General features: G+C 39.4%; 1 protein-coding gene and 1 pseudogene across 1 annotated transcript in view; both read right to left on the reverse strand.

Annotated features, from left to right (window-relative positions):
* Positions 1–7619, reverse strand: part of TMPRSS12 (transmembrane serine protease 12) — a 36143-nt gene extending 28524 nt beyond the window's left edge. The window contains exons 1-2 of the mRNA XM_007179794.2: positions 7409–7619; positions 6205–6400 (exon numbers count right to left, since the gene is read on the reverse strand). Of these exons, the coding sequence (XP_007179856.1) occupies positions 6205–6400; positions 7409–7619 (407 nt within the window). The remainder of the gene's footprint in view (positions 1–6204; positions 6401–7408) is intronic.
* On the reverse strand, positions 2454–5660 carry LOC103010864 (39S ribosomal protein L47, mitochondrial-like; annotated as a pseudogene).
* Positions 7620–27469: the final 19850 nt, after the last annotated feature.

The following is a 27469-nucleotide window of genomic DNA, read 5'->3' on the forward strand; positions in this document are numbered from 1 at the left end:
CTATAACAACACTAATCTATTAATTACACAATATAAAAAATATGTAAATCATAACAGCAATAACCTAAAATGTGAGGTGGAGGAGAAGCAAAAATGTAAAGTTTAGGAATTCTATTGAAGTTAAGTTGCTAACAGCTTAAAATAGCGTGTTATAATTTTAAGATAGTTTATGTAAGCTTCTTGATAACCTCAAGGTAAAAACCTGTAGCAATTACACAAAAGGACTTGATAAAGAAGTCAAAGCATACTGATACCAAAAGACATCAAACACAAAAAAGACAGCAGGCTAAGAAACAGGGAACAGTAGATCTACAAAACAACCAGAAAACAATTAACAAATGGTGATAGTAAGTCCTTACCTAGCAATAATTACTTTAAATGTAAACAGATTAAATTCTCCAATCAAAAGACATAGAATGGCTGAATCAACTTATATTACTTACCTATTTCAATGTATATTCAGACCATAAGATTAAAAAACAGGTTATATACACTGAAAAGTATAAAACATTGCTGAAAGAAATTAAAGAAGACAAATAAATGGAAAGACATCCCTTGTTCATGTATTGGAAGACTGAATATTGTTAAAATGACAGTACTACCCAGAATGATCTATAGATTCAATGAAATACCTATAAAAATCCCAATGATGCTTTTGCAGAAATAAAAAACCCATCCTAAGATTCATATGGAATATCAAAAGACCCCAAATACCCAAAATAATCTTGAAAAAGAAGAATAAAGTTGGAGGACCATACTTCCTGATTTCAAAACTTACTGAAAAGCTACAATAACTGAAACAGTGTGGTACTAGCATAAGGGCAGATATACATACCAATGGAAAAGAATGGAGAGCCCAGAAATACACCCTTGCATATGTGGCCAATTGATTTTCAACAAGAGTGCCAAGACAATTCAATGGAGAAAGGAAAGGCTTTTCAACAAATGGTGCTGGGAAAATTGGATATCTACATACAAAAGAATGAAATTGGACCCTTACACCATATGCAAAACTTAACTCAAAATAGATCAAAGACCAAAATATAAGAATAAAGCTATAAAACTCTTAGAAGAAAACACAGAAGAAAAGCTTCATGATATTGGATTTGGCAGTGATTCTTGGATATGACACCAAAAGCACAGGCAACAAAAGAAAAAAATAGATAAATTGGACTTGATCAAAATTAAAAACTTGTGCATCAAAGGACACTTTCAAGAGAGTGAAAAGACAACCAACAGAATTGGAGAAAATATTTGTATAATATCTAGGATATATAAAGCACTCCTACAGCTCAACATCCACAAAAAATAAAATAAAATAAACCTTAAAAAAAAAGAAGAAGAAATACAAATGGCCAGAAAGCACATGGAAAGATGCTCAACATCACTAATCATTAGGGAAATGTGACTCAAAACCACAATGAGGGACTCCCCTGGTGGCACAGTGGTTAAGAATCTACCTGCCAATGCAGGGGGCCACGGGTTCAAGCCCTGGTCCGGGAAGATCCCACATGCCGTGGAGCACCTAAGCCCATGCGCCACAACTACGGAGCCTGTGCAGTAGAGCCCGTGAGCCACAACTACTGAGCCGGAGCGCCTAGAGCCCATGCTCCGCAGCGAGAGAAGCCACCGCAATGAGAAGCCCATGAACCGCAACGAAAAGTAGCCGCCGCTCGCCGCAACAAGAGAAAGCCTGCACGCAGCAATGAAGACCCAATGCAGCCAAAAATAAATAAATTAATTAAAACAACAACAAAACCACAACGAGATACCACTTCACACTCATTCAGATAGTTACCATAGTAATAGTGTAAGTAATGAACTAGGGATATGGAGACTGATATTCTGAATCTACTTCTCATCAGTGGGGAGTATTGGGGGACAAAAAGAAGCAAATTTAAGAGATACTGCACAGAGAGAGTCAGCTAACTCTCTAGGTAATGGAACTGTTGGTGAGGCTGTTATCTGAGAAAATAGAGAAGGGATAGAATTAGAGGAAAGATTTTTTTTTTTAATAAGATGGGAATTTAATCTGAACTTTATACCTGATTTTGACCACTTCTAGATTTAGCATGCCATGATAACACTTAGAACAGTTGGTAGTCATTTTTTTAAAATTAATTAATTATTTATTTATTTTTGGCCATGTTGGGTCTTCGTTGCTGCGTGCAGGCTTTCTCTAGTTGCAGCGAGCAGGGGCTACTCTTCATTGCGATGCGTGGGCTTCTCATTGCAATGGCTTCTCTTGTTGTGGAGCATGGGCTCTAGGTAAGTGGGCTCAATAGTTGTGGCTCGCAGGCTCTAGAGCACAGGATCAGTAGTTGTGGCACACAGGCTTAGTTGCTCTGCAGCATGTGGGATCTTCCTGGACCAGGGCTCAAACCCGTGTCCCCTGTATTGGCAGGTGGATTCTTAACCTCTGCGCCACCAGGGTAGTCCCAGTTGATAGTCATTTGACTAAAAACACAAGTTATTTATAAACCACTTAATATGTATTTACTTTTGTATACAGATTGTAATCCAAGAAAAACAAAATGGTAAATTAAGAGTTCAGATATCTTAGATAAGACTTGATTTCTGGGCTTCAGAAAGATGTGGAAACTTTTCCTGAAGAAACTTTTCTTTCTTGCTTGCTAAACTTGTCTTCCTTGCTTTGATGCAGGCTTGTTTCTCAATTCTCAATCTGACAAAACGTTCCACGTAGGGCACTGCAAAGAATCGTTTTCTATTGTTTCTTTTATTTAGGTACCCAGGTATAGGCCACTGCTTGAACTTGTGCCAGATGATTCTTCCAAAGATGTCTCTTCTCCAAGAACCAGGTCTAGCTTTTTCTTGACCAGTCTGAAGAAGTCTGAGGGCATCTTCCCTTTCCTGGACAACTTTATCTAATGCATCCATGGAATCTACTACCTTTTCTAACCGCTTCAGACTTGGCATTGGCAATCTCTGCCGCTTAGCCTCCTGCTCTAGAGTTAGGAGCATGTTTCTTTCAGGAGAACATACCAAAGTTTGTGTAAATCTTCGTTACTTTTGTTCCTTAATTGCTGACAGGTCCATGAAGCTCCCTGTGCTAGCAGGGGCCTGAGGACTTATTAACGACCTGAAAGCCTTCAGGGCTGCCGAGACTCTTCTCTAGAGGAAAGAGTTTAAAAGTTCATGTTTGGACTTGTTGGGAATGTGACTCCAATATATATGTATAGTAGGGAGCTGGAAATACGACTCAGCTGGAGAGACTTGGGAGTTGCCAGGACATGATGACTCCTAAAACAGAAGGAGATGAGACATCTCTAGGGAAGAATACAGATGTAAGGCAAGAGGATAGAAGGTGGAACTCTTGAAAATACTGCCATTTAAAAGAAGACAAAGATTCAAGGAATAAGGAAAAAAATTTTTTTAAGGTAGAGAATAGTGGTGTCTTAAAAATCAAGAAAAGAGATAGGAGGGAATTCCCTGGCAGGACAGTGGCTAGGAATCCGAGCTTTCACTGCTGAGGGCCCAGGTTCAATCCCTGGTTGGCGAACTAAGATCCCACAAGCCATGCGGCATGGCCAAAAAAAAGAGAACAGCAGTCAACTTTGCCAAATTACAGATGAAATAAGATGGGGATTGAGTAGAGGTCATTGGATTTGGTGTAGAGGTGGGTCTTTAATAGTGTGTTCTGGCTACAAAAATCAGACTGCAATTGGGATTTTATGAGTCAATGCAGGTGAAACAAAAGGGAGTCTTTCTTTCAAGGAGTCTAGTAGTGAAAGGAAGAACAGAAACAGGTAGGGTTTGTTTGTTTGTTAAATAACGATGAGGTGACCTAAACATGTTTGAAGGCTGTAGGGAAGAAGCAAGAGGAAAATATTGAAAAATACTAAAGAGACAATGAGGTATAATGAAACAGCTATAGATTTGAGACTAGGTTTAAATCAATAGGTTGCCACTTTACAGCAATGTGATCTTGGGAAAATTACCAAATATCTCTGATCTCTGACTCCTCAGGTGTGAAATGGAGATAACAGCTATCTCAGAGGGCTACTGGGAGGGCTTTTTTAAAATACAGAGTTATATGTAACATTCTTAAACAGTACCTAATCTCAGAGCGGGTCTTTCATGTTATAAAAAGGAATAAGGGATAACTGATGGTGCAAGGTTTAGGAAATGAGGGAACAGGAATAGAAGTGGCAGAGTCTTCTGAGGTACTCCTGAAAAATACAGACTACGCCTCAGTAATGTCGACTTCCTCAGCACCTAGCCCAGTCCCTAGTATATAATATACATTTAGTAAATGTTTGTTGAGTAAAGGGGTAAAAACATCAATAAGATTTAGCCTTGAGAACTGTTAAGTGGAATATTAATATTATCTTCAAATGCTTGGAAGAGTAATGAGGTTTAATATATATGGCTTCAGAAGGCAGAATGAAAATCAAGACACTTAGTTCAACATAAGGAAAGGCTTTCTAAGAAATAAAGCTGCACAAAATTTAAATGAAATTCTTCCCGAGGTAGCAGTTCATCATCACAAGAGGTGTTTCAAGTAGAGAGCCAAATGATATAGTTATGGTTATGTGTGTGGATTTTCATTCTGACACACCTGGATTTGATCCCTGATTTCACTGCTTTCCAGTCAGGGTCTCCTTACAGTAAAGAGTGGTTGTGAAGAGTAGTGGAAATTGTGTCTGAAAAAATGCCTGACTCAATGCATTAAAGCAATAATTATTTCAGACTAGAGAACCCTTTACTTCAATATTTTAAGGATTCATATACAGCACAGAGAATTGAACCACACATTTAAAATACCTCTTTGAACTCTTAAGATTTTATGACAATATAACAAAGCTATATTATTATGACCAAGGCGGTATATCTAGTAGGTTCTGGAATCTTACTTAAAGCCACTGCAGCACAAAGTGTCAGAGGAGGACTAGGATACAGGTCGCCCCTCTCCAAATGCATTGTTCTCCCCACCGTGTCAAAGGAACAGACTAGTAAAGGCACAATATCAGGACTTAATAGGTGAGAAGAGCTTTTCCAAGAATCTTCAAACCATACCAAGCAGGCTTTTCCTTCCTTGGTTTAAGGTTGGAAAGCTGTTGAAAAGCAGTTCTTAAAGACAGCATTTTAGAAAAGAGTTGTAAAACACCCGCACCTGAAAGACCAGAATTGATTTCTAACTCTGAAGCTTTTTTCTACATCTTTTTCTATACCCTTGGGTTTATAATAGCTTCCCATTTTTCTGAGCTCTATTCCTCAAGAGGCCAATTTATGGAACTGAAATGCATGTTTTTTAAATGTGGTATACAGATTAAAAGATTAAAACCTTATGAACCCCATCAGGCCAGTTACCCTCAGTTGAATTTTGAAGTTGTTGTTAGTTTTTCTTAGAGACTTTTCATTCTTCTCCGAGATAGCTCATAAAAATTAGAGACTAAAGAGAGACTGTATGACAGGTACCATGGTTTTCCACAGTATTTATCTTAGAGCTTCATTTTAAATGTTAGGGGGGTCATAAAGTTCTATTATAACTGTGGTAAATCTATTTCTCCAAGACTGACATCATCCATAGACTCAATAAATATTTATTATGTCTCCTATAAAGTAGGCCAACTCCTGTATAGTACCAGAAATACAAAATAAAACATGCAGTCCTTGTCTTCATGGACTTGTCTCACCATGATCTAATGGTGAGAAAGACAAATACATGATTACACTACAATAATTTTTAAAGCTAAAAGAAAAGCTATTTATTATTTAAAGCAAGGTCCAACAAACTCTACAACCCACAGGCCAAATCTGGCCTGTCTCCTATTTTTATATAGCCCATAAACAAAGAATGTTTTTTACACTTTTAAATGGTTGGGGAAAACCCAAAATGACAAAATAGGATTTTGTTCAAATTTCAGTGTTCATAAATAGTTTTATTGGATCACAGCACACTCATTCAATGATGTATCATCTATGACCACTTTGGTTCTACTGTGACAGAGTTGAGTATGGCCTGCAAAGCCTAAAATGTTTACTGTCTTTACAGAAAATGTTTGTTGACCTCTGACTTAAAGGATTTATTTCAACAAATATTCAGTGTACTATTCAGTATAAGGCGTTATGGCTACTTGGAAACATATGGCTTAACTGAACATGGCTGAAGTCAAATGGTCCTCTGCCACTTCAAAATATCCCCCAAGAGAATAAAATAAGAGTTCTGTTCTGAATACATACCTAGTGTCCTTAGTGCAGTGGGCAGCCGTGAGGACCCATCTATTTTTCACTAAGCTTCCCGCACATACATGAGCAAGATATCTGCCAGATTGAATCTGTAGGCTAACTAGCCATGGCCATGCGCCAATTTGAGCTTCTGTGCCCCCTACAATCCGAGACCCCTTGAACGTATTTGCAAGTGGTGCTGTTCCACAATCTAAAAATAAAAATGATATATTATTTGGACTGAACATATTATTATATGTATTACTTTATAATCTTAACACGTTAATATAATATTTGAAATTCCTATTTAAAAAACTCATAAAGCAAGCTGGATACCTAAGCCATGCCCATATTTTTTTTTTTTTTTTTTTAATATTTATTTATTTATTTATTTATGGCTGTGTTGGGTCTTCGTTTCTGTGCGAGGGCCCTCTCTAGTTGTGGCAAGCGGGGGCCACTCCTCATCGCGGTGCGCGGGCCTCTCACCATCGTGGCCTCTCCTGTTGCGGAGCACAGGCTCCAGATGCGCAGGCTCAGCAATTGTGGCCCACGGGCCCAGCCGCTCCGCGGCATGTGGGATCCTCCCAGACCAGGGCTCGAACCCGTGTCCCCTGCATTGGCAGGCGGACTCTCAACCACTGCGCCACCAGGGAAGCCCGCCATGCCCATATTTTGAAAAAAAAATCTTAGAGAGTTAAGACAAACATGCCTTAATTGCTTACTTACAAATAGAAAGACATTAAATCAGCACAATTCATCAATTTTAAAACTCTTCTCCTGAGAAGTATAACGATGAGGTAAGTTTCTCTGGCCAGGTATCACATTTTTCCCTGTGTGAAAGAGCCACTAAAAGAGCCTGGGACTGGTCAACCAAGAGCTACAAGTTCTAATACTTGCCATTTAACTTGTTGGGTTAATTCTTCTTAACTGTAGTATGAAAAAGTCACCTAACAGCCCTTTCATCTTTGAATTCCAATGAATTATTAGTCCGTAAAATGGGAATGACAAACCCCAGAATGTTTTGAGGCGCATATACAGACGCAGAAGTGTATGGCGTTTTTACTATTAGTACTACTACTACAGTCATTAAAATTGGGCTGCTTGGATCCGTAAATTTTTAGTTAAAGGCAGTTGGAAAAACAGAAGAGGAGGGCCCCAAATTCAAATACTACTTAAGTGGGAAAAAGGCAAGGACGACTGTCCAAAGAGAAGAACGAACAGATACTGCCCTTCGCGTTCAACACTTCCTCTTCCGGGGCCTGGTGCTCCTGCGCCCTGGGCCTCCCACTCACGGCCTCGGGCCACCTCCGACCTCCGGCCTGTTCCCTCGAGGAGCCGCGCCCACTCCTTTCGGAGAGTGAGTAGTGTTCTGAGCATATGAGAGCGCCCCCCACAAACAAGAGCGCTGCGCTCAGGAGCCCCAGCCCCATGTCGGAACTCCTGGTGGGCAAGATGGCGGCAGGCATTTCCCGCCCGCTACCCCACCCCGCCCCTCCCCCCACCCCGCGAGCCTGTGGGCCCTCGGCCTGAGCAGCCTGGCAGAGGAGGCGGGCGAGGTGGGAGACGCGGGAGCTGTGCGGCTGGCTCAGTGCCCGGGGGCGGGGTGGGGGAGGAAACCATGCAAGCGAAGTAGGCGAGGGGTTTTGATGGGGGCTGAGGCCTGTGAGGCTGAGGAAATGCCCGGATGAGTCAAGGCCTCAGCTGGTGTTCTAGTTAAGCGACCAATGAAATGTCTCGCCCTCAGCCAGGATCTGGGGATTCGCTAACTGGCGAGACCTTCCTCAGCCAGATCTACACGCTTAGATGGTACAGTAGGACTGTTGTGGTGAGAGGGGAGCTGCTGGAACCTCTGGAGCGGCTCAGACTTCAAGGCCAGGAAGGCTTCCAGAAGTAAGAGCACCTAAACTGAAGTGGGTAAGCTGGGGAAGGGAGACGTAAAGCAGAAGCCAAAGCAAGTGTAGAGGTTGGGATCTGAGACAATGTGGGCATTGGGGGAGCCCAATTTCTGTAATACACATTGATCTCATCATTAATTGTTTTGTAGTAGTTTACCTTCGACTCGCCACCTCTGGGTGAGATGATTAAATCAGATGTAAGGACCTGCAGGGACTTCCTGGTGGTCCAGTGGTTAAGACTCCATGCTTCCACTACAGGGGGTGCGGGTTCATGCCTCCAAGCGCACCCCCCGCCCCCAGAATTTAAGGACCTGCCTGAAAGTTGAGGACAAAGCCTGACTAAAGGTCACTGCACCCACCCCCACCCCAAACACACACACACCCACACACCAGTCCCCAGCCTGAAAGATACGTTATTCCTTGACCCCATCAGAACCCCCAAGATGCCCCTTGACATTACAAACACTGTGGGAAAAGAGCGCAGATAAGTGGCTCCAGTTAATCGATCCACTGAACAAGTAGGTAGGGCTTCCCTGGTGGCGCAGTGGTTGAGAATCTGCCTGCCAATGCAGGGGACACAGGTTCAAGCCCTGGTCTGGGAATATCCCACATGCCGCGGAGCGACTAAGCCCGTGAGCCACAATTGCTGAGCCTGCGCGTCTGGAGCCTGTGCTCCGCAACGGGAGAGGCCACGATAGTGAGAGGCCCGCGCACCGCGATGAAGAGTGGTCCCCACTTGCCGCAACTAGAGAAAGCCCTCACACAGAAACGAAGACCCAACACAGCCATAAATAAATAAATAAATAAAATTTAAAAAAACAAAAAAAACAAAAAAAACCAAGTAGTTATTAACCTCATACTACGTATCATACACCAAAATAAGTATCATATCATGGGAGGTGTGTTAAGACCTGGCCCTCTGACCCAGAGAACTTTATAACTTGGCTAGCAGAGAAAATCAGGGGTAATTCACTTGGGGAACAAAGAAGGAAACCGTGACACCCAAGCCTAATACGAATTCAGGCACAAGGGATTGGTGTGGGTTGTGGCAGTCTGGGAAGGCTTCCTGCGGGAGGGGAATGTGAGCTGGACCTAGGTAGAGGGGGAAGATCAAGAAGAGGAAGGAGATGTAGTGAAGACAGACTAAGCAAAGGTATGGATATGTATTTATGTGTGTTTCTCTGGAGAAACAGAACCAATAGGATATATAGAGATATATAAGAGGAGATTATTTGTGGGAATTGGCTCACACAATTATGGAGGCTGAGAAGTCTCATGATATGCCATCTGCAAGCTGGAAAATCAGTGGTATAATTCAGTCCCAACCGAAAGGCCGGAGAACCAAGAGCTCTGATGTGGGAGGGCAGGAAAGATGGATGTCCCAACTCAAGAAGAAAGAAGGAGAAATTGCCCTTCGTGCACCTTTTTGTTCTGTTTGGGCCCTCAGTGGATTGGAGTGAATGAGACCCATCCAACATTGGTGACGGCAGATCTTCTTTACTCAGTCTGCTAGTTCAAATGGTAATCTTCAGAAACACCCTCACAGACACACCCAGAAATAATATTTTACCAGTGATCTGGGCGTCCCTTAGCCCTATCAAGTTGACACATAAGGTTAACCACCATAGTAATAATAATACCATGTGTGTGTATAATTTTAGTTTTGTTTTTTTATTGTTTTCTGTTATCTTTCAGAGACTGAAGAGAGAAACCATGCCTTAAAATTTTTGATCAGGATATATAAGAGAAAAAACTAAGTTGAAGGCTTCTTCCTGGTTTTGTATTTGATTTGATTCTTTTTGGAGTCCAGGATCATGTATGGCCCTTCTTCCCTTTAGCAGAACCATTTACTATGGTTTTGGATATGCAGCAGTAGGCCTGGACCCTGCTTTGTACTTAGGGGTATAAGCATGCTCAGCATAATGAAGAGAAATTTTTCAGTGTGCAAAGGAGGAGAGAGAGGAAAGAAGCAGTCCGCCCAGCAACATGGCAGAAGGCCAGGCCTGAGCCAAAAAGATATCTGTGAGAGTTTCACTGTGGTGGGTTGACCCATGGTTTTTAAGAACAATGATGTGTAATGTTTGGTTTTAAATTGTTTTATCATTGCTATCTTGAGCTGTGCTAAAGGTTTCCTCAGTTAACCTGACTCCTTCAGTAACAAGGGCACAGTGTGGGCTTGTGGTAGTCTGGGAGGCTGGTCACATGGTGGGGAATGAAAGTAGGGGTCAGCAAAAGGACAGCGCTGTTCTCATATCCTCCTCCTAGTTTGTCATGGTTGGCTGCATTAAATCAAAGGAGCCTATTAGTTGAGGCTTACAGGTGGTAACAAGTGGAAAGAGAACAGAAGCTCCTGGGCTGAGCTGAAATCAGTGGGAGGGAAGCAGGTGGTATTGGATAAACAAGTTGCAGCATGAACTGACCTGACCCAGGGGCAGAACAGGAAACAAATTGACTGTTCCCCAAATAGTTTAATGAAAGATGATACTTGAAAGGGGGGGGGGCTTCCCTGGTGGCGCAGTGGTTGAGAATCTGCCTGCCAATGCAGGGGACACGGGTTCGCGCCCTGGTCTGGGAGGATCCCACATGCCGCGGAGCGATTGGGCCCGTGAGCCACAATTACTGAGCCTGCGCGTCTGGAGCCTGTGCTCTGCAACAAGAGAGGCCGCGATAGTGAGAGGCCCGCGCACCGCGATGAAGAATGGCCCCCACTTCCCGCAACTGGAGAAAGCCCTCACACAGAAACGAAGACCCAACACAGCCATAAATAAATAAATAAATAAATAAAATATTAAAAAAAAAAAAAAAAAAAAAAAGAAAGGGGGGAAACACAGTTGGGGTGTGTTTCTGTGGGGGAGGGATGTGATCAGATTGGATAGGGCATTGTAAGCAGGGCAAGATGACTGGTCTTGCTGTGGCAGATAACAGACATTCAACAGATTTCTTTTCCATATCCTGATCAAAAACAGGTGCATGCAGCCAAGTCATGAAAGAGCAATGAAAAATGTAGTGGACCAGTACATGCAAAGGTCCTAGGCCTGGATTTCCTCTGCCTTCTCTAGGTCTTCACTCTTCTCCCCTGCATTGCTACTTCCTTTCTTTGTGGGATCACTCCAGTCAGCAGACAGATATTCTCTGGTGTGGTAGGCAGCCTCCAAGATGGCCTTTAATTAGCCTTGTCTCCTGGTATTCATACCCTTTGTTAGCCCCCTCCCCTAAATTGGCAACTCTAAGTTGGCTGGATTTAGTGACATGCTTGTAGCAAACAGATAGTGGCAGAGGGGATGGGCTATCCCTTCCAAGACTAGATTATAAAAAGATTGTGACTTGTCTTGAACATTTTCTCTAGCTCTCTTGCTCTGAGGGAAGTTGGCTGCCATATTATGAGCTGCCCTATGGCCCTATGGAGTAGCCTACAGTCATAGTCAATCTAACGGCCTACGAAGAAGCAAACCGCATCACGTGAGTGAGCTAAGAAGCAGGTCTTTCCCAGGTCAAACCTTCAGATGAGACCACAGTTCTGGCTAAGATCCTCAATGCAACCTCATGAGAGGCCTGAAGCCAGAGACATCCCCCAAGCCACACTCAAAATTCTTGACCCACAGAAATTGTGAGATAACAAAATTTTGTTGTTTTAAGCTGCTGAGTTTTGGAATAATTTGTTACATAGCAGTAGATAATGCATCTTGTTTTTCCTATCTTTGAAGGAGGATGAGGGCATTAGTGCTGAGCCTGGGGCCTGGGGTAGGGTTGGGGGGGGGATGTAGGATGGTAGGGTTGATTGGGTCTGGAGTTAGGGGACATTTTATTCTTCTTGGTTGTCCCTTGCTCCACTTGAGTTAGTGCTAGAAATCTTTTTAATAAAAATATTTTATTATGTAGACTTTAAATAATAACAACCAAATAAACTTCCATGTACCCACAACCTCATTCACTATTTTTGATTTGTTAAATATTTAATCCTTTTGAAGGAATGTTTATAGTACAGTTTATGTACAGTTTAAAGAATAAAAACAATATAAGGATACCTATTTAAGAAAAATAACATTATTGTTACTTTGGAAATCCCCTGTGTACCCATCCCTGATTCTGTCCCTTTCTCCTTCCCTTAGAAAAAACCAATATTCTGAATTTTGTACTTAGTATTCCATTGATTTTCTTTATAAACCTGACTGTACAGTATGGTGGTCACTAGTGGCAGGTGACAATTTAAGTTTAAATTTAAATTAAATTAAAATTTAGTTCCTCAGTCATGTTAGCCCTGTAGCTAGTGGTTACCATATTGGACAGCATGTTTAGTTTTGCATGTTTTTAAACTTTATATCAATTGAATCATGCAATTCATTTTCTTTTGCAGCTAGTTTTGTTTCATTCAGTATTGCGTTCTCAGCATTCTTAGCAGTGGTTATTTATAACTGTAATTCATTTATTTTTACCATATGCATGGTGTGAATATGCCACGATGTATTTATCTACATTGGAATCTATTACTGATGAACATTTGAATTGTTTCCAGTTTTGCTCTTACAACTAATACTATTATGGATGTGAGCATGAGTTTCTCTGGACTATATACCAGGTTAGGATTGCTGACTCTTACAGAATATACACCATCACCTTCTCTAAATAATGCCAAATAGTTTTCTGAAATGTTATTTTTTTTTTCCACACACACACACTGTATTTTATTTTTACAAGAGATAAATAGACTGACACCAAGCATTGTACATGGATGACCACAACAAAAGCAACAATGATTGCAATTACCAAACATGAAACACACTCATACTATGTCATAATATTGACATTCAGTCCAGTAATCCTCCACTGTAACAGCTCCTTTACTTTGCAGTGAAAATTGATTTGTATATTCTTTGCCTCTGAGTCCTTGTGGGATTTTTTTTTTTTAATTCAGACAGAAAGTCACAAAAATTATACTCATCCTCATCAGTTCACTCAGTCCCATGTAATTAATTTTTTTTTTCATCTTGATCTTTTGTTAGCACTTTTATGAGTTCATCAGTTTTTCATTAGAGTTCTGAAAATGCTTATTCATTCAGTTCAGCAGTACAGTCAGTTACCAGAAACCTGTACTTGTCAGAGTCTTTTCCATGAATTCCTTGAAGATGAAACCCTTTTATAGGAACATATTTGCAAAATCATCAGAGTACACCCAGAACTGTCTGTAAATGACAGAAGACTTAAAAATGACCATGGTTAAAGATTTGATGAAAGTTCATAATAATGCAGTTGACAAGAAAATTAGTTATTTCTGAGATATACATTTTAAAGTAGTAACTAGGATTATTACTTATAACCTTATACCAGAACATATAAGATTTTTAGAAGTTTCCTGTAATGTCTGAAACATTTATATTAACATATTTCCATACATATTTCCATACAAATACAAATATAAGATTTTTAGAAATTTCATGTAATGTCTGAAACATTTCTATTAACATATTTCCATACATATTTCCATACAAATACAAATATAAGATTTTTAGAAATTTCATGTAATGTCTGAAACATTTATATTAACATATTTCCATACAAATAACCCAATGAAAGTTTAGTGTTAGTTGTTTTGTTTGTTTTTTTATACTGCAGGTTCTTATTAGGCATCAGTTTTATACACATCAGTGTATACATGTCAATCCCAATCGCCCAATTCAGCACACCACCATCCCCACCTCACCGCAGTTTTCCCCCCTTGGTGTCCATATGTCCATTCTCTACATCTGTGTCTCAACTTCTGCCCTGCAAACTGGCTCATCTGTACCATTTTTCTAGGTTCCACATACATGCATTAATATACGATATTTGTTTTTCTCTTTCTGACTTACTTCACTCTGTATGACAGTCTCTAGATCCATCCACGTCTCAACAAATGACTCAATTTCGTTCCTTTTTATGGCTGAGTAATATTCCATTGTATATATGTACCACGACTTCTTTATCCATTCGTCTGTTGATGAGCATTTAGGTTGCTTCCATGACCTGGCTATTGTAAATAGTGCTGCAATGAACATTCGGGTGCATGTGTCTTTTTGAATTACGGTTTTCTCTGGGTATATGCCCAGTAGTGGGATTGCTGGGTCATATGGTAATTCTATTTTTAGTTTTTTAAGGAACCTCCATATTGTTCTCCATAGTGGCTGTATCAATTTACATTCCCACCAACAGTGCAAGAGGGTTCCCTTTTCTCCACACCCTCTCCAGCATTTGTTGTTTGTAGATTTTCTGATGATGCCCATTCTAACAGGAGTGAGGTGATACCTCATTGTAGTTTTGATTTGCATTTCTCAAATGATTAGTGATGTTGAGCAGCTTTTCATGTGCTTCGTGGCCGTCTGTATGTCTTCTTTGGAGAAATGTCTATTTAGGTCTTCTGCCCATTTTTGGATTGGGGTGTTTGTTTCTTTGATATTGAGCTGAATGAGCTGTTTATATATTTTGGAGATTAATCCTTTGTCCGTTGATTCATTTGCAAATATTTTCTCCCATTCTGAGGGTTGTCTTTTCGTCTTGTTTATGGTTTCCTTTGCTATGCAAAAGCTTTGAAGTTTCATTAGGTCCCACTTGTTTATTTTTGTTTTTATTTCCATTACTCTAGGAGGTGGATCAAAAAAGATCTTGCTGTGATTTATGTCAAAGAGTGTTCTTCCTATGTTTTCCTCTAAGAGTTTTATAGTGTCCAGTCTTATATTTAGGTCTCTAATCCATTTTGAGTTTATTTTTGTGTATGGTGTTAGGGAGTATTCTAATTTCATTCTTTTACATGTAGCTGTCCAGTTTTCCCAGCACCACTTATTGAAGAGACTGTCTTTTCTCCATTGTATATCTTTGCCTCCTTTGTCATAGATTAGTTGACCATAGGTGCGTGGGTTAATCTCTGGGCTTTCTATCTTGTTCCATTGATCTATGTTTCTGTTTTTGTGCCAGTACCATATTGTCTTGATTACTGTAGCTTTGTAGTATAGTCTGAAGTCAGGGAGTCTGATTCCTCCAGCTCCATTTTTTTGCCTCAAGACTGCTTTGGCTATTCGGGGTCTTTTGTGTCTCCATACAAATTTTAAGATGATTTGTTCTAGCTCCGTAAAAAATGCCATTGGTAATTTGATAGGGATTGCGTTGAATCTGTAGATTGCTTTGGGTAGTATACTCATCTTCACAATGTTGATTCTTCCAATCCAAGAACATGGTATATCTCTCCATCCGTTGGTATCATCTTTAATTTCTTTCATCATTGTCTTATAGTTTTCTGCATACAGGTCTTTTGTCTCCCTAGGTAGGTTTATTCCTAGGTATTTTATTATTTTTGTTGCAATGGTAAATGGGAGTGTTTCCATAATTTCTCTTTCAGATTTTTCATCATTAGTGTATAGGAATGCAAGAGATTTCTGTGCATTAATTTTGTATCCTGCAACTTTACCATATTCATTAATTAGCTCTAGCAGTTTTCTGGTGGCAGTTTTAGGATTCTCTATGTATAGTATCATGTCATCCGCAAACAGTGACAGTTTTACTTCTTCTTTTCCAATTTGTATTCCTTTTATTTCTTTTTCTTCTCTGATTGCCGTGGCTAGGACTTCCAAAACTATATTGAATAATAGTGGTGAGAGTGGACATCCTTGTCTCGTTCCTGATCTTAGAGGAAATGCTTTCAGTTTTTCACCATTGAGAATGATGTTTGCTGTGGGTTTGTCATATATGGCCTTTATTATGTTGAAGTAGGTTCCCTCTAAGCCCACTTTCTGGAGAGTTTTTATCATAAATGGGTGTTGAATTTTGTCAAAAGCTTTTTCTGCATCTATTGAGATGATCATATGGTTTTTATTCTTCAATTTGTTAATATGGTGTATCACATTGATTGATTTGCGTATATTGAAGAATCCTTGCATCCCTAGGATAAATCCCACTTGATCGTGGTGTATGATCCTTTTAATGTGTTGTTGGATTCTGTTTGCTAGTATTTTGTTGAGGATTTTTGCATCTATATTCATCAGTGATATTGGTCTGTAATTTTCTTTTTTTGTAGTGTCTTTGTCTGGTTTTGGTATCAGGGTGATGGTGGCCTCATAGAATGAGTTTGGGAGAGTTCCTTCCTCTGCAATTTTTTGGAAAAGTTTGAGAAGGATGGGTGTTAGCTCTTCTCTAAATGTTTGATAGAATTCACCTGTGAAGCCATCTGGACCTGGACTTTTGTTTGTTGGAAGATTTTTAATCACAGTTTCAATTTCATTACTTGTGATTGGTCTGTTTATATTTTCTGTTTCTTCCTGATTCAGTCTTGGAAGGTTATACCTTTCTAAGAATTTGTCCATTTCTTCCAGGTTGTCCATTTTATTGGCATAAAGTTGCTTGTAGTAGTCTCTTAGGATGTTTTGTATTTCTGCGGTGTCTGTTGTAACTTCTCCTTTTTCATTTCTGATTTTATTGATTTGAGTCTTCTCCCTCTTTTTCTTGATGAGTCTGGCTAATGGCTTATCAATTTTGTTTATCTTCTCAAAGAACCAACTTTTAGTTTTATTGATCTTTGCTATTGTTTTCTTTGTTTCTATTTCATTTATTTCTGCTCTGATCTTTATGATTTCTTTCCTTCTGCTAACTTTGGGTTTTGTTTGTTCTTCTTTCTCTAGTTTCTTTAGGTGTAAGGTTAGATTGTTTACTTGAGATTTTTCTTGTTTCTTTAGGTAGGCCTGTATAGCTATAAACTTCCCTCTTAGAACCGCTTTTGCTGCATCCCATAGGTTTTGGGTCGTCGTGTTTTCATTGTCATTTGTCTCTAGGTAGTTTTTGACTTCCTCTTTGATTTCTTTAGTGATCTCTTGGTTATTTAGTAACGTATTGTTTAGCCTCCATGTGTTTGTCTTTTTTACGTTTTTTTCCCTGTAATTCATTTCTAATCTCATAGCGTTGTGGTCAGAAAAGATGCTTGATATGATTTCAATTTTCTTAAATTTACTGAGGCTTGATTTGTGACCCAAGATGTGATCTATCCTGGAGAATGTTCCGTGCGCACTTGAGAAGAACGTGTAATCTGCCGTTTTTGGATGGAATGTCCTATATATATCAATTAAATCTATCTGGTCTATTGTGTCATTTAAAGCTTCTGTTTCCTTATTTATTTTCATTTTGGATGATCTGTCCATTGGTGTAAGTGAGGTGTTAAAGTCCCCCAGTATGATTGTGTTACTGTCGATTTCCTCTTTTATAGCTGTTAGCAGTTGCCTTATGTATTGAGGTGCTCCGATGTTGGGTGCATATATATTTATAATTGTTATATCTTCTTCTTGGATTGATCCCTGGATCATTATGTAGTGTCCTTCCTTGTCTCTTGTAACCTTCTTTATTTTAAAGTCTATTTTATCTGATATGAGTATAGCTACTCCAGCTTTCTTTTGATTTCCATTTGCATGGAATATCTTTTTCCATCCCCTCACTTTCAGTCTGTATGTGTCCCTAGGTCTGAAGTGGGTCTCTTGTAGACATCATATATATGGGTCTTGTTTTTGTATCCATTCAGCCAGTCTATGTCTTTTGGTTGGGGCATTTAATCCATTCACGTTTAAGGTAATTATCGATATGTATGTTCCTATGACCATTTTCTTAATTGTTTTGGGTTTGTTTTTGTAGGTCCTTTTCTTCTCTTGTGTTTCCCACTTAGAGAAGTTCCTTTAGCATTTGTTGTAGAGCTGGTTTGGTGGTGCTGAATTCTCTTAGCTTTTGCTTGTCCGTAAAGCTTTTGATTTCTCCATCAAATCTAAATGAGATCCTTGCTGGGTAGAGTAATCTTGGTTGTAGGTTCTTCCCTTTCATCACTTTAAGTATATCATGCCACTCCCTTCTGGCTTGCAGAGTTTCTGCTGAGAAATCAGCTGTTAACCTTATGGGAGTTCCCTTGTATGTTATTTGTCGTTTTTCCCTTGCTGCTTTCAGTAATTTTTCTTTGTCTTTCATTTTTGCCACTTTGATTACTATGTGTCTCGGCGTGTTTCTCCTTGGGTTTATCCTGTATGGGACTCTCTGCGCTTCCTGGACTTGGGTGGCTATTTCCTTTCCCATGTTAGGCAAGTTTTCGACTATAATCTCTTCAAATATTTTCTCTGGTCCTTTCTCTCTCTCTTCTCCTTCTGGGACCCCTATAATGTGAATGTTGTTGCGTTTAATGTTGTCCCAGAGGTCTCTTAGGCTGTCTTCATTTCTTTTCATTCTTTTTTCTTTAGTCTGTTCTGCAGCAGTGAATTCCACCATTCTGTCTTCCAGGTCACTTATCCGTTCTTCTGCCTCAGTTATTCTGCTATTGATTCCTTCTAGTGTAGTTTTCATTTCAGTTATTGTATTGGTCATCTCTGTTTGTTTGTTCTTTAATTCTTCTAGGTCTTTGTTAATCATTTCTTGCATCTTCTCAATCTTTGCCTCCATTCTTATTCCGAGGTCCTGGATCATCTTCACTATCATTATTCTGAATTCTTTTTCTGGAAGGTTGCCTACCTCCACTTCATTTAGTTGTTTTTCTGGGGTTTTTTCTTGTTCCTTCATCTGGTACATAGCCCTCTGCCTTTTCATCTTCTCTGTCTTTCTGTAACTGTGGTTTTTGGTCCACAGGCTGCAGGATTGTAGTTTTTCTTGCTTCTGTTGTCTGCCCTCTGGTGGTTGAGGCTATCTAAGAGGCTTGATGGGAGGCTCTGGTGGTGGGTAGAGCTGACTGTTGCTGTGGCGGTCAGAGCTCAGTCTCTGAAATGTTATACCAACGTACTGTCCAGCTAGCAGCATGTAAACGTTCCCATTATTTATATTATCATCGATGCTTTTAAATTTTTTACCAATCTTGTTGGTATGCACTGAGAACTCATGGTTTCAATCTGCATTTTCCTGACTTTAAATGAGTTTGAGTATTTGAATATCTTTTCATATATTTAGGGGACATTCATTAATTATCTCATATTAAGTACCTACTTAGGTCTTTTATGTGTTTATCTTTGTCTTATGCATTTCATTAATGCAGCCACTCATCTTTTACTGTTTCCATAGTTTTGCCTTTTTCAGAATACCGTATAATACATACCTAGAGTATGTAGCCTTTTCAGATTGGTTTCTTTTACTTAGTAATATGCATTTAACATTCCTCCATGTCTTTTCTTGTTTTAATATTTATTTATTTATTTATTTATTTATTTAATTTATTTTTTTGGCTGTGTCGGGTCTTAGTTGCGGCACGCAGGGTCTTCGTTGTGGCACTCGGGCTTCTCTCTAGTTGCGGCGTGGGGTTTTTTCTCTCTCTAGTTGTGGTGCGCGGGTTCCAGAGTGCCTGGGCTCTGTAGTTTGCAGTACGTGGGCTCTCCTGTTGAGGCACGTGAGCTCAGTAGTTGTGGTGTGCGGGCTTAGTTGCCCCGCAGCATGTGGGATCTTAGTTTCCCGACCAGGGATCGAACCCTGCATTGGAAGAAGGATTCTTTACCATTGGACCACCAGGGAAGTCCCCCTCCATGTCTTTTCATGGCTTAAGAGCTCATTTCTTTTTTGTGATCAATAATATTCCATTATCTGGATATACCTCAGTTCATCCATTCACCTATTGAAGGACATCTTGGTTGCTTCCAAGTTTTGGCAGTTATGAATAAATTTGCTGTAAACATCTGTGTGCAGGTTTTTGGGTAAACATAAGTTTTCAACTCCTTTGGCAAATACCAAACAGTGCAATTGCTGGATCATATGATAAGAGTATGTTTAGTTTTGTACGAAATTGCCAAACTGTCTTCCGAAGTGTCTGCACCATTTTTGCATTCCCGTTAGCAATGACTGAGAGTTCATGTTGCTCACGAGCATTTGGTGTTACAAGTGTTTTGGATTTTGGCTATTCTAATGGGTGTATTAGTGGTATCTCATTGTTTTAATTTGCATCTCCCTGATGACACGATGTGGATCATCTTTTCACATGTTTATTTGCCATCTATATATCTTATTGATGAGATGTCTGTTAAGGTCTTTGGCCCATCTTTTAATCGGTTCTCATTGTTGAGTTTTAAGAGCTCTTTGTATTTTTTGGATAACAGTCCTCTATTAGATATATCTTTTGCAAATATTTTCTCCCAGTCTTTTTCATTGTCTTTACATTGTCTTTCACAGAGCAGAAACTTTTAGTTTTAATGAAGTGCAATTTATCAATTCTTTCTTTTATGGATCATACTTTTGGAGTCATTGACAAACCCAAGGTCATTTAGATTTTCTCCTATGTTATCTTCTAAGAGTTTTATACTTTTGTGTTTTACATTTAGGTCTGTGGTCCATTCTGAGTTAACTTTTGTGGAGGATATAAAGTCTGTGTCTAGATTCTTTTTTTTTTTTTTTTTTAATGTGGATGTCCAGTTGTTCCAGCACCACTTATTTAAAATACTGTCTTTGCTCCATTGTATTGCCTTTGCTCCTTTGTTGAAGATCAGTTGACTGTATCTACGTGGGTCTATTTCTGGGTTCTCTGTACTATTCCATTGATCTATTTGTCTGTTCTTTTGCGAATATCACCCTGTCTTGATTACTGTAGCTCTGTGTTATGTCTTTTTTCTTAACTTTTTTTTTTCTTTTTGGCCACTCGGCATGTGGAATCATAGTTCCCTGACCAGGGGTCGAACCTGTGCCCCCTGCAGTGGAAGTGCGGTGTCTCAACCACTGGACCACCAGGGAAGTCCCACTATGGTATGTCTTGAAGTCAGGTACTGTCAGCTCTCCAGCTTTGTTCTTCTCCTTCAATATTGTATTGTCTATTCTGAGTCTTTTTTCACTGTGTATAACCTTTAGAAGCAGTTTGTTGATACCCACAAAATAACTTGCTGGGATTTTGATTGGGCTTGTATTGAATCTGTAGAACAAGTTGGGAAGAACTGCCATCCTGACAATGTTGTCTTTCTATCCATTAACATGGAATACTTGTCCATTTATTTAGTTCTTGTTTGATTTCTTTTATCAGTTTTGTAATTTTTCTCATATAGATCTTGTACATATTTTGTTAGATTTATACCTAAGTATTTCATTTTGGGGGGTGCCAATGTAAATAGTATTATATTTTTAATTTCAAATTCCAGTTGTTCATTGCTGGTATATTCGAAAGAAATTGACTTTTGTATATTAACCTTGTATCCTGCAACCCTGCTGTAATCACTTATTAGTTCCAGGAGTTTCTTTGTCAAATCTTTTGGATTTTCTAATAGATTAACATATCATCTGTGAACAAAGACGATTTTATTTCTTCCTTCCCAATCTGTATACCTTTAATTTCCTTTTCTTATCTTACTGCATTAGGACTTAACAGTATGATGTTGAAAAGCAGTGGTAGGAATTCCCTGGCAGTCCATGGTTAGGACTTGGCGCTTTCACTGCCAGGGCCTGGGTTCAATCCCTGGTCAGGGAACTAAGATCCCACAAGCCACACAGCGCAGCAAAGAAAAAAAAAAGTCCACTCTTAACCAATTCTATTTAACATTATACTAGAAATCCTAGGCAGTACAATAAAGCAAGATAAAGGCATACAGGGCTTCCCTGGTGGCGCAGTGGTTAAGAATCCGCCTGCCGATGCAGGGTACATGGGTTCGAGCCCTGGTCCGGGAAGATCCCACGTGCCACGGAGCAACTAAGCCCGTGTGCCACAGCTACTGAGTCTGCGCTCTAGAGCCCGCATGCCACAACTACTGAAGCCCACACGCCTAGAGCCCATGCTCCACAACAAGAGAAGACAATGAGAAGCCCACGCACCGCAATGAAGAGTAGCCCCTGCTTGCTGCAACTAGAGAAAGCCCACGTGCAGCAATGAAGACCCAACGCAGCCAAAAATAAATAAATAAAATAAATAAATTTATTTTAAAAATAAAGGCATACAGACTTTAAAGAAAGATATAAAACTGTCTCTATTCACAAATGCCACTATCTCAATAGAACCCCTCCCCCCCCCAAGAAAATCTATTTTAAAAGCTCCTCGAACTAATAAGTGAATTTATAATAAGGTCACAGGACAAAATTCCTCTTTTTATATATTAGCCAACAGTTGGAAACTGAAATTTAAACATTTAAAATACCTATAAGAAAAAAGAAAAAGAAGTAGTAATTAGGTATAAATCTAACAAAATATGTGCATGGTCTCTGCCAAAAACTACAAAACACTGAAGAAAAAAAAATCAAACACTAAATAAGTGGAGATATATTGTGTTTATGAATTGGATGAATATTGTTAAGATGTCAGTTCTTCCGCAGTTGATCCGTGTATAGGTTTAACACAACCCCAGTCAAAATCCCAGCAGGATCTTCTTTTATAGATACAGAACAGCTGATTCCAAAATTCATATAGAAAGACAAAGAAACTGGAATGGCCAAAACAATTTTAGGGGAAAAATAAAAAATAAAACTTGAAGAATTCATACCACCTGATTTCAAGACTTATGAAGCTACAGTAATCAAGACAGTGTGGTTTTGGTGAAAGGATAGACACACATAGATCAATGGAACATAGTCTGTATGAAACCAGTCCTTTGAAAATTTGTTGAGACTTACTTTATTGCCCAAATTATATGGTTCTATTTTCGTAAATACTCTTATGTGTTATTTACAGTTGTATTTTCTACATCAAATTTCACTGATTAAAAGATGTATGTTTTTCACATTTAAACATCTCTGAAATCAGTATGCATCTGGCCATCAATGGCATGGCATAGTTTAACTGGCAGTGGCTTTTCTTTCTTAGTGGTACTTAAGATATAGCTTGCTTTACAATCAATGGTGGCTTACAGTTGATGAAATTTAGTATGCTAGGTCAAGTGTTTTTATTGTTCAAGTCTTTGTACTGATGATTTTCCTGCTTTTTGTATCAATTATGAGAGAGGTATGTTAAATTCTACTAAGACTGTGAATTTTTCTTTCTCATTATATTTCTGCATTTTGCTTAACATCTTGACCCTGTATTATTGGGTGTATCCAAGTTTAGATGTGTTTTATCTTACAAGTGAGTTAAATCTTTTTTCATTTTATAGTGACCATCTTTGTCCCAAGTAATAATTTTTTCCTTTAAAGTCTATTTTGTTCAATATAAATATAGCTATACTAATGCTTTCTTTTGGCTAATATTTGGCTGGTATAACCTTTTCCATGCCTTTACTTTCAACCTTGCTGTATCCTTATATTTTAGGTTTACCCCTTATATAAACAACATATAGCTGGATTTTGTTTTCTAATCCAACGTGACAATTTTTAATATTTAACTAATGCCCAGTGCATTTTTGTTTATTATCATTACTAATACACATAGATTTCTATAGTTTTATTTTGGGCAATTTGTCCTGCCTGTTTCTTTTCTCTCCTTTCTTATCTTTTGGATTGATGAGTATTTATGAATTAAAAAAAATTTTTTTGGCAAGCATTTTTTCCAGATGTGATATTAAATTCTAAGAGTTGTCAGTTGGAAAAAATAATGCTCTGATGCTCAGGTTTTTTTCCAAAACAAAGTATTAAGTTACCATAGCTAAAATCCTAAGTTTTCTTTGGTCTGAATTAAGGTACCATTTATAAACTTGTAAAAAAGGTACTACAGTCTGACATGTGTTATTTATGTATTCATACAATAAATGTAAAAACATGGACTGGTCCCATACAATTCATGATAGTGGTTTCCTTCAGGGAGGGAAATTGGACTAGGGAAAGAAAGGTGAAGAATTGATCTGTACATCCTTTCTCTTCAGAAAATGATCCGAAGTAAAGGCAACAAAATGTTAACAGTTATTAATTATGGATGGTGCATGTACAGGATTTGATATGTTAACTTCTGTAGTTTTCTATATATTTATTTTAAAAAGTTTGTAAAACTTCCGTGATTTTGAAACGGAGGTTGCCATCTAGTGGACACATTTAAATAGAACTTTTAAAATCTGATATTGAGTGCAGAAAGATTCAATGAAAAAAGCTTTTCAGACTTTCTAACACATGCAAGACAGAAGGTACACTCTGGTGGCTAAGACCACAAACTTTGGAGTTGATCAGACCTAGGTCCGAACCCTAGTTTTGTTATTTACCATTTAACCTTGGGTAAAGTATCAAACCTCTCTGTGCCTTAGTGAGTTTGAACCCCAGACCCTCATTCATTTGAACAAACATTATAGAGCACTCCTTTAAACCAGGTGAGCACTGCCCTAGACTGTGGGGATACAGAAAAGCACAAAAGAGACAGAGTCTCCCCTTCAAGTTTGATAAAGGAGTGTGTTGGGCGGGGATGTGCTACTATTTCATATTGAATGGTTAGAGGTTAGGTTTATATCTGAGATCCCTAGTTATTAATACTCATATAACTTTAGGTAAGTACCAATCTCACAGGATGACATTAATATCCAAGTTCCACAACAGGTATAACTCTGCCTTGTTTATCGCTCCTCCTAGTAATGCTTGGCGTATAAAAGGCCTTCAATAAATATTTGCTGAATGAATGAATGTCATTACTTTTACAGTTTCTTATGCATAGTTACTCAATAAATAGTAGATATTAAGGAAACAGTAAGACTGTGTATGTTATGTACATAGGTAACCCTAGATTTTTCTTTTTTTTTTTCTTTTTTTGGCTGCATTGGGTCTTCATTGCTGCGTGCGGGCTTTCTCTAGTTGCGGCGAACAGGGGCTACTCTTCATTGTGGTGCATAGGCTTCTCATTGCAGTGGCTTCTCTTGTTGCGGAGCACAGGCTCTAAGCTTGTGGGCTTCAGTAGTTGCAGCACATGGGCTCAGTAGTTGCGGCACGTGAGCCCTAGAGTGCATGGGCTTCAGTAGTTGCAGAACGTGGGCTCAGTAGTTGTGGCTCGCAGGCTCTAGAGCGCAGGCTCAGTAGTTGTGGCACACAGGCTTAGTTGCTCTGTGGCATGTGGGATGTTCCTGGACCAGGGCTCGAACCCATGTCCCCTGTATTGGCAGGCGGATTCTTAAACACTGTGCCACCAGGGAAGTCCAACCCTAGATTTTATAATAAATTGACAAATATTTACCTAAGTTAAAAACATATATACTTACTGAAGGCAGCAGACTATTAAATATATCCAGTCAATTTTGAGGAAAAGGATTTCAACCAAGAAAGGGCAAAGACTTGGCCTCTAATGCCTATCTATGTTTGCTACAAAGAAATTTACACTGATAAAAGGGGATTGAGTTATCAGAATCTCTCTTAAAAAAAAAAAAGTTAAATGACCTAAACCTCCTCCAACTGACTCCCTCAAAGGCTTCTGCCAGGGACTTCCCTGGCAGTCCAATGGTTAAGACTCCACCCTTCCACTGCAGGGGGCGAGGGTTTGATAAAAAAAAAAAAAAAAAGACTTCGCCAAACACTCCCTAGAGTGGCCTTCTGAATTCTACAACCTTGATATAAGTGTTCCTTTACTTTGTTTTATAGCAAAAAAACAAGCAGTATTTATTAAAAATAAAAACCTACTTTGTATAACAGTAAATAATGTTATATGATTACTGCAATTAGATTGTGATATACTTTGACATTATTTCATTTCACTATAACCTGTGACTTTTCCTTTAACTTAGCTATCAAGTCCCTGGTCAAATTCACTCACTTTATATCATTTCAGCATCTTTTCTGGGAATTTGAACTGCAGTTACGACAACTTTATATTCCAAGGCATAATACATATTTTTTTATTGGAGTATAATTGCTTTACAATGTTGTGTTAGGTTCTGCTGTACAACAAAGTGAATCAGCTATATGTATACAATATCCCTTCCCTCTTGAGCCTCCCTCTCACTCCCTGCATCCCACTGCTCTAGGTCATCACAGAGCACCAAGCTGAGCTCCCTGTGCTATACAGCAGCTTCCCACTAGCTATTTTACACACAGTAGCGTATATATGTCACTGCTACTCTCTCAGTTTGTCCCACCCTCCCCTTCCCCACACTCCCATGTCTGCAAGTCCATTCTCTACATCTGTGTCTCTTTTCCTGCCCTGCAAATAGGTTCATCAGTACCATTTTTCTAGATTTCATATATATGTGTTAATATACAATATTTGTTTTTCTCTTTCTGACTTACTTCACTCTGTATGACTGATTCTAGGTTCATCCACATCACTACAAATGACCCAATTTTGTTCCTTTTTATGGCTTAGTAATATTCCATTGTATATATATACCACATCTTCTTTATCCATTCATCTGTTGATGGACATTTAGGTTGTTTCCATGTCCTGACTATTGTAAATAGAGCTGCAGTGAACATTGGGGTACATGTATCTTTTTGAATTATGGTTTTCACAGGGTATATGCCCAGTAGTGGGATTGCTGGGTCATATGGTAGTTCTGTTTTTAGTTTTTTAAGGAAGGAACCTCCATACTGTTCTCCATAGTGGCTGTATCAATTTACATTCCCACAAACGGTGCCAGAGGGTTCCCTTTTCTCCACACCCTCTCCAGCATTTATTGTTTTCTTTTTAAATTTTTATTTATTTATTTATGGCTGCATTGGGTCTTTGTTGCTGCCTACAGGCTTTCTCTAGTTGGGTCGAGCGGGGGCTACTCTTGGTTGTGGTGCGGGGGCTTCTCATTGAGGTGGCTTCTCTTGTTGCAGAGCACGGGCTCTAGGCACGCGGGCTTCAGTAGTTGTGGCACGTGGGCTCAGTAGTGTGGCTCGTGGGCTCTAGAGCGCAGGCTCAGTAGTTGTGGCACACGGGCTTAGTTGCTCTGTGGCATGTGGGATCTTCCTGGACCAGGGGTTGAACCCACGTCTCCTGCATTGGCAGGTGGATTCTTAACCACTGTGCCACCAGGGAAGTGCCCTCTCCAGCATTTATTGTTTGTAGATTTTTTGATGATGGCCATTCTGACTGGTGTGAGGTGATACCTCATTGTGGTTCTGTTTTTTTTTTTTTAATTGGGGTATAGTTGTTTTACAATGTTGTGTTAGTTTTTATTGTACAGTGAAGTGGAGTTCCCTGTGCTATACAGCAGGTTCTCATTAGTTATCTATTTTATACATATTAGTGCAGCGGTCCCCAGCCTTTCTGGCACCAGGGACCGATTTCCTGGAAGACAGTTTTTCCACAGGGCAGGGGGGATGGTTCAGGCGGTAATGCGCACAATGGGGAGTGGCAGATGAAGGTTCGCTCGCTCACTGACTGCTCACCTCCTGCTGTGTGGCCCAGTTCCTAACAGGCTGTGGATCGGTACTGGTCCATGGCCCAGGGGTTGGGGACCCCTGTATTAGTGTATATATGTCAATCCCAATTTCCCAATTCACCACCCCCTTCCCCCCTTGCTGTCCATACATTTGTTCTCTACATCTGTGTCTCTATTTCTGCCTTGCTACTGGTTCATCTGTACCATTTTTCTAGATTCCACATATATGCATTAATATACAATATT

Source organism: Balaenoptera acutorostrata, chromosome 11 (genome assembly GCF_949987535.1).
Source record: "Balaenoptera acutorostrata chromosome 11, mBalAcu1.1, whole genome shotgun sequence".
Taxonomy (NCBI): Eukaryota; Metazoa; Chordata; class Mammalia; order Artiodactyla; family Balaenopteridae; genus Balaenoptera; species Balaenoptera acutorostrata.